The following is a 7,832-nucleotide window of genomic DNA, read 5'->3' as shown; positions in this document are numbered from 1 at the left end:
AATGTCTCGGTGGACGACGACAGAAAGCGGGAAGGAGGCGTAAGCCGGTAAGCTATTTTAAATGTTTCGGTCAACACGCACGAAAGGAGATAACATTCACCCAAGGACATGCAGTTATTACACTGCCTTTGGCCAGTTTCCCACGAAGAAAAATCTCAGGATTATTTCATATAAGACAGGGGGCTATCAAAAAAAAAAAAAAAAAAAAAAAAAAAAAAGGGACTGGGAGTTTTAGGCGTACCGGCCACCGCGCGCGAAGTTAATACATTTCACATTCATTCAAATCGGGAAAGATAACTAAGTGTTACCATCTAATTTATCACTGCCTCCTGTTATTCATTTTACATCATTATTTGTACGATATAATATATACGATTATTTGGCATGACGTGATGAAGGCATTGAATGTTTACCTCTTATTCACTGTTTTCCTAGAACGCATGGCAGTGGTGAGTGACCGAAGCAATCTGACACTGTGCCGTCACTTCTTGGGGCGACGGTACGTTGTTGTTGGTTGTTCAGATGAATAAGAAGGCCCGCACGCCCCTATTTACTCTTTTATTTTGACTCTATTGTTTTAACCCACCCCCAACCCTAGTTCAAAACATTTCGATTGTGCCTACGTACCCATCCCAAACCACCGTTGCCGAAAAGAAAGAAAGAGAGAGAGAGAGAGAGAGAGAGAGAGAGAGAGAGAGAAAGCTGATAAACCAGAGTTCCTGAGTGGAAAATTGGTAAGTCTGTCTTTCCCCTTTTTATCGAAAATCTTGTGGCTCCGATTGGAGCCGGAAATGTTGAAATGGCCAAGAGTGTAACCTCTCTACTTTGAGGAGGTGTACTTGGTGACAGCCTTGGTGCCTTCAGACACGGCGTGCTTGGCCAGCTCGCCAGGGAGGAGCAGCCTGACGGCCGTCTGGATCTCCCGGCTGGTGATGGTTGAACGCTTGTTGTAGTGTGCCAGGCGTGAAGCCTCTGCAGCAATGCGCTCGAAGATGTCATTCACGAAAGAGTTCATGATAGACATCGCCTTGGAGGAAACACCGGTGTCAGGGTGGACCTGCTTGAGCACTTTGTAGATGTAGATGCTGTAGCTCTCCTTCCTCCTACGCTTCTTCTTCTTGTCTCCCTTGGCAATGGCCTTCTGGGCCTTGCCGGCCTTCTTAGCGGCCTTTCCGGAGGTCTTGGGTGGCATGGCGGCGCCGAGTCAGACGGTATGTGCACGGTGCGGGAGCGAGCGAGAGACTGAGTCGACATGGGGGCCGCGCGTGAGTGAGTGAGTAATTGATTTCCCCCCCCCTCTTAGAGATGGTGGGGGGGGGCTGGGCCACCTCGTAGCCCAGTGCAGTAATGTTCGTTTAGTAATTACATCGGAGGGGGGTTTGACTTAACTATTTTGATTAAAATATGCGGGGTGTTGGATATGGCGTTATGGATTATGGATGTGGCTGTGTTGCTTAGTGTTTGAACAGGTGTGGCGAGAGGGGAGGTGGGTGTTATATCGGGGTCTGGGTAAGCGGCGCTGCTTCTGATGGTGGCTGTTGCTCTGCATTTAATTATGTAGTGTAGCAGGGGGAAGGGGGCGTCTGTTCTGCAGTAGTTGCAGATTGCGTTTCTGATATTATTTATTACTAGATCACGTGATAAGTAGCCGAGGCGGAGGCGGTGTATGTAGGTGAGGAGTCTGTTGGGTGTATGTGTAGGAAGCGGTATTTGTTTATATTTTGTTGCACTGGCGTACCAGATGGCGGAAGTGGAGCCTTGGTTGACATGGTATTCATGTTCATGTTTTGTGAGAGTGGGTGTTATCATTTTTATGTCGTGTTTTGTTTGTGTTATGGTCGGTGGTATGTGTATGTCTATCTGTGGGTGCGTAAGGGCGTGTTTGGCTGCACGGTCTGCACGTTCGTTGCCGTGTATGTTTACATGGCTGGGGATCCAATGTATCGTGATTGTTCTGCCTGATTGTGCGATGTTGTGTGCTGTGTTGTTTATTGTGGAGATGATGTGTCTGTTGTTACGGTGTTTATGTTTGCGTAGTGTTTGTATGGCGGAGAGAGAGTCTGTGTGTATGTTTATGTGCGTCTGTGTATTTGTTTTGTTAGCGTCTGACAGCGCCTCCGCAATGGCTACTAGTTCTGCTTGCAGGGTGGATGCTCCGTCAGAAATTCTTGCAGCGAATTCTTTTCCATTGCTGATGAATGCAGCTGCAGCTTTCGGTTGTTCTACAGAACCATCTGTATAGTAGTTTACTGTGTTTCGGTCCGTGATTGTTGCAATTCTTTCTAGTGCTTCTTGGCGTAGTAGTTGTGGGAGTGTGGTTTTTTTCCCTGTGATTTTTGGGGTGAGGAGTCTGTATGGTGGGGGGGTCCATGGGGGAGGTTCTTTATATTCCGGTATCGGGGTGTCGGGCTGTTGTGTGATTTTGTTTGTGGCGTTGTATTTTCTAATGGCCCGAATTGTGCAGTGTGTCCAGCTTTTATTTAGGAGGGTGGGGTGTCTGATCAGTTCTGCTTTGATTTGTTTTATAGGGGTGAGGTCTGAAGCACTGTGAGCTAGCTTAGCAGCTATGCATACTACTCGTGCTTGTATTCTGTTTTGTAATGATGCGATGCCGCATTCCATGCGTAGGTTGACGAGGCGAGTCCAAGGTGGGGCGTTTGTTATCGCACGTAGTGCATTATTCTGAATTACTTCTAGCTTTTCCGTTAGTTGTGGTTCTATGGTTATTAGTGCGGGGGCGGCGTAGTCTACTAGGGAACGGATAGCTTGGATGTAGAAGAGTCTTAGTACTCGATGTGTTGCTCCCATTCCTCTGCCGGCTAACGCTCTGAGTGCGTTTGTTCTTATTTTTGTTCTTTCCCTGAGGTAGCTTATTTCTTGTCTGAATCTGAGGCTGGTATCTAGCCAGACTCCTAGGTACATGTGGGTGGTGACATAGTCAATAGGTGTGGCATCGAGGTAAAGTTGTTGTTGTGGTGTGTTCATGCCGAAGGGGAGTGCTTTGGTTTTATTTATGTTTATTTTAAAGCCAAGGTTTTTGCAGGTGGAATTTAAGCGTGTCAAGGCGGTTTGGGCTTTAGTATGATAGGGGCCCTTGTTTATGATGATTGCTAGGTCGTCTGCGTAAGTGAGTAATTTGACGTTGGGGCCTAGGTCTATTTCTAGGAGGCGTTCAATTAGAGTGTTAAAGAGGGTGGGGCTGATTATACTTCCCTGAGGGGTGCCGTTGGTGTGTTTGTGGAGTGATGATGTGGTGCCGTGGAAACGCACCATCGCTTCTCTGTTTGTGAAGAAGTTTTCTATCCACTGTAGAAGCTTGCCTCCTATTCCTTTGCGGGCCAGGGCGTCTAGTATTGATTCGGGGCAGGCTAGTTCGAAGGCCTTCTCTAAGTCTATGAAAATAGCTAGCCCCCTCCTTCCTCTCAGTTCGGTGAATAGTGTTGCGAGGCATTCGCTCGTTCCCCTGCCGCTGGTGTAGGCGAATATATGATCGTGGGGTGTGGGTGTGCACCACTGTAGTCTTCGCAAAATCATTCTTTCAGCTGTTTTGCTGAGACAGCTTAGTAGGGAGATGGGCCTGTATGAGCCTGGATTTTTGGGTTTTGGCACGGGGGTGATGAGTGCCTGTTTCCAAGTTGTTGGGAGTTGTCCTGCTTCCCAGGAATGGTTAATTAGGTTCAGTATGGCGGCTTTTGCGATGGGGCCTGCGTGTCTTATCATAGAGTAAGTGATGCTATCCTTACCAGGGGCAGTGTCTTGGCTTGTTTTCAGTGCATTTTCAAGTTCGTTCATAGTGAATGGGCAGTCGGCTGGATGCTCTTTTTGCTTCTCCCTGTTAATTAGGTGTCTTCTTTCATTATGCAGTAATTCCTGGCGCCGTCTTGTGGCATCTGGGAGATGTCTTGGGGAAGTGTTGTTTGCAAAGTTTAGTGCTATTCTCTCGGCTTCTTCTTGTGGGTTGGGGTGGGATGTGGGTCTGTTGGGGGTTGATCCTGACACTGCTCTGAGTTTCTTCCATAATGCCCCAGTGCTGCTGCTTGCATTAAGGGAACTGCACCACTCTAACCACTTTTTCTCCTTGATTTTGTTCTTTTCTTCTCTTACTAGTCGGACTGTCGTACGTAAGTGTTGCAGTCCTTCAGGTGTTCTGTTTTTCCTGTATATTTTCTTTGCTTGGTTTTGTCTGTGGTTTAGTTCCTTGACTCTATCGTTGTAAAACCACCAGTCTTTGTGGTTGAATCTTTTGTGTGTTGTTTTGGGGATGGCAGCTAGTGCGGCGTCTTGTATGGCTGTTGTTATTTGTTTTTCATGTGCATGGAGATCAAGTGAGTGTTGCAGTGAGGCTGTGAGTTGTTCCAGAGTATCTGTGTATAGTTGCCAGTTAGCTTTTTTTGTATTGAATCGTGGGGGTGGGCCTGGTGGTTTGGGTAGAGGGGGTAAATTAGCTGTTATTGATATGGCATGGTGGTCAGACATTAGAATTGGGTGGGTGTTCCACTGGGTTAGGGGAGCCAGATTGGTTGATATGAAGGCGAGGTCAAGGCGGCCTCCTTGTATATGGGTTGGGGTATTGGCTTTATTTAGAAGGGTGACTGTGTTAGTTTCGTTCAGGAGTTCTGCAATGTGTCTCCCTGCTTGGTTGGTGGTGCTAGGGGAGCCGAGGAGGGGGTGGTGGGCGTTCATATCTCCTACTATGAGTGTTGGCTGGGTGTCAGCATTAGCAACGAGTTCTGTGAGGTCAAGGTCTGCGTTATGCTTGCGGTATACGTTGTAGATGTGGAGATTGCAGTTCTGCAGTGATATGGAAATTCCCTGTGCCTCTATTCCGTCACCACAATGTGGCATGGGTACTATGGGTGTTGTGGGTATATGGCTTCTTATGAATATTGCGAGGCCTTGGGGTCCGTTACGTGCTGAGGGGAGGAAGAGGGGGGTAAAGCCTCTCAGTCTGCAGTTTCGGTTTTGGGGCAGGAGGGTTTCTTGTAGTATGACCACATCTGTTTTGTCTGTGTGGACTGCTTCCTCGAGTTCTGCTTGTTTACCCCTGATTCCGCAGATATTCCACTGGAGGAACTTGATGTTGTTGTTATTGGGGTTATGCTGTTGAGTAAGTCCCAGGACATTTTGTGCATCTAGGTTGTTGTGTGATCTGGGGGTAGGTTGCGTGTTGTTTCGCTCGTTGCTTGGGTTATGTCCATGGCTTTTAGTGGTGATCGTGAGCGAGTTCTCTGTGTGTGCCTGGCGTCTATTGATGTGGAGAGGGGTGGTTTGTCTGCTTGTTCTTGGGGTTGTGGGGGTTTGTAGGGGTATGAGGTTGGTTGCAGCGGTGGTTGGTGTGTTGGGTTGATCTGTGAGGCGGTTGGTAGAGGTGGGTTGTCTGGCTGGCTGCTTGGGGTGAGTAAGTTGGGGCTGTGTTGTGTCGTGTGAATGTTGATTAACTTGTTTATCGCTGGGGTTACTAGTCTGGGGTCTAGTTGGCGGCCTAGTTGGTCTGAGACAATCTGTAGTACTCCCAGTGCTATCTCCCGGCATAAGGTGCGGAGTGTTTCTGTGTCCACTGTAGTGAGTTGTGGCTGTGGCGTTTGGGTTGCCTCTGTCGACTGTGTTTGTGTTGCAGTCGTAGTCAAAATTGGTGTTGAGGTTACTTGGGTGAGGGATGGGGGTGATTGTTGTGAGACAGGTAGGCTTGTTTTGAAGTTGGTGGTGGTGGCGTTGCTGCTTCTGGGGAGTGGGGGGTACTCTGCTGTTGAGGTGGGGTTGGGTGGGGGTTGGGATTGTCTGTTCTGTGTACCCCAGACGAAGGTGCCTAGGGGTGCTGGAGAGACTTTGAGTCTCTCCTGCACCCACTTGGCTTGTCCTTCCATGCTTTTTAGTACTCTGTCTATCCTTGCTGGGCAGGATCTGTTCCAGGCATGGTGGTTGCGTCCGCAATTTGGGCATTTGGAGTTTATTGGCTGTTTGGTTTTGAACTTGTTGAGGCACTGCTCTGTTGGATGTTGTTGGCTGCACATTGCACAGGTTGGTGGGCGTGTACATGTCGATTGATGATGTCCAAACTTCTGGCAATTGTAACATCTTAGTGGTTCTGGGGAATATGGGCGTAGGTAGTAGGTTCCCCAGTTTCCCAGGTCTAGAGTCTGGGGAATGGTGCCTCTGATTGTTACTAGAACTTGTCTTGTCGGTTCCCCTCGTGTTTCGCAGCGTGTGGCTGTTTCCACCTGGCTGTGTTTTAGGATTGGTTCTAGTGGCTGAAATTGGTTGTAGCCCATCAGTATGACTTTGCGTGTTGCAAGGTCGGGGTTTAATTCCTTTATGATTGCAGGGTAGCCTGCTACTGTTTTGCAATACTTCAGGGTCTCGTACGTGTCTTGGTCGTGTGGTGTTAAGATCATACTGTAGTCTCGTCTCGTTGTGGTGTGGAATTTCAGGTTGGGGTGTTCCTCTTCTAGTTGCATGACTAGGTCCATTGTTGTGGCGAAGGCCTCCTGCTTTGGTATCAGGAAGGGTGGTAGGTTTGTAGTGGGGCGTGGGGCAGTCTTTACGGAGACAGCTGGAGTTCTTCTGGGTTGGATGTTTGGAGGTCGTGCTGCAGGGGGGTTGTCGTTTCCCGATTTAAGGGGGGCTGGCAGAGCTAGGGGGTCATTGCTGCTGTCATTGCTTCGTTTCTGGTTTTTGTTGTACTTTTTCTTGTTGGTGACGACGGTGAAGTTTTCGTCTTCATTTGGTGCTGTATTAGAGTTGTCTGCCTCTTGCTCATCTATTTGTGCTGTGCAGTCTTGGGCCGTGTCGTTGATGTCACTGGGTGAAGTGGAGATTGCTTCTGTAAAGTCAGATTCTGGTGGTGGTGGAGTGGTGTCCATTTCACTTGAATTATCGGTGGGTGGAGTCAGCGGGTTTTTCTTCTGCGAGTTGTCCTGTTGCACAGGTACTTGCTTTTTTGCTCCTGGTGTATGTTCCTTGGGGCTGGGGTCTCTTGGTCTTTTGTTTAGGCCAGCTAGTTTCGTCATGTTGCCTGTGGTTGTTGTGCCTGTCTTCAACTGTATTGGTTTTGGCTTCGTTGTCTTGGTTTTGGGGATGGTTCCTCCTCCTCCTCCTTGTCCTTGGGGAGGGGTTCTGGGTTGGTTGGTCGTTTTCTTCATAATGATAGGGAGAGAAAAAGGGAGTGCCCAGGCCTACCTATATCAGCGATCCTAGGCGCCGGGTTTTTACCTCCCCCGTCCTCTAAAGGACGTCGTGGGGAGGGACCCTGGCACCTACGCTGATTGCCCCCTGAGGGGAACCTAACCCTAACAGCGTTTTGCCTTCCTGCAACCCCCTGGCTCCCCAGCCAACCTAGTGGCCCCCCTTGTGGCGGCCCTAAACGGCCTTCCCGCGGGGTTCGGTTCGCCAGTGATGGGGTTGCAGGAAATCCTACGGCGATGTGGGCAAAGGATTGCAAAGGACAGGGAGATAGAGTGTGGTGTGTTGGATGTGTGTGTGTGTATGTGTGTAGGGGGAGACGGTGGGGGGGGAACGTTACAGAAAGGAGAGTGTTTGGAAGGCGGGAAAACCCGCCTGACTGTGATATACAGCTGTCAGTTGCCTAACAGTGTATAGTCACAGTCGTGTGGTGCTGCTGGTGGCAGGAAGTGAGGAATCGAGTTAACGAAAGTGAAACGTGGGATGTAAACTCCGTAGAGTTAAGGAGCTGGAGATGCTTCTCCTTCCGCTGCTCGCACGAGAATGGGGGCCGCGTTCGTTCGTTCGTTTAAAGTTTTCTGCACCTTTAGTGCAGGCCGGGCCATCTATTAGCCCGGTTTGTGTGGGAAGGCTTGTAAAGTAACTGGGAAGAT

The 7,832-nt window shown here is 49.1% G+C and overlaps 2 protein-coding genes across 2 annotated transcripts; both read right to left on the bottom strand.

The window, feature by feature from the left end:
- Positions 1 to 820: 820 nt before the first annotated feature.
- LOC145419140 (histone H2B) lies at positions 821 to 1,192 on the bottom strand. Its single transcript, XM_080287381.1, has one exon. It carries the CDS (start codon positions 1,190 to 1,192, stop codon positions 821 to 823), a length of 372 nt encoding a protein of 123 aa, XP_080143507.1.
- A 170-nt stretch (positions 1,193 to 1,362) lies between these two features.
- LOC145419201 (uncharacterized) lies at positions 1,363 to 4,845 on the bottom strand. Its single transcript, XM_080287433.1, has one exon. It carries the CDS (start codon positions 4,843 to 4,845, stop codon positions 1,363 to 1,365), a length of 3,483 nt encoding a protein of 1,160 aa, XP_080143559.1.
- Positions 4,846 to 7,832: the final 2,987 nt, after the last annotated feature.

The sequence above is a fragment of the Coenobita brevimanus genome, chromosome 117 (assembly GCF_032717465.1).
Source record: "Coenobita brevimanus isolate Jiangsu-jjx chromosome 117, ASM3271746v2, whole genome shotgun sequence".
NCBI lineage: Eukaryota > Metazoa > Arthropoda > Malacostraca > Decapoda > Coenobitidae > Coenobita > Coenobita brevimanus.
Note: the sequence above shows the minus strand (reverse complement) of the source record. Positions and strands in the feature narration are given on the sequence as shown.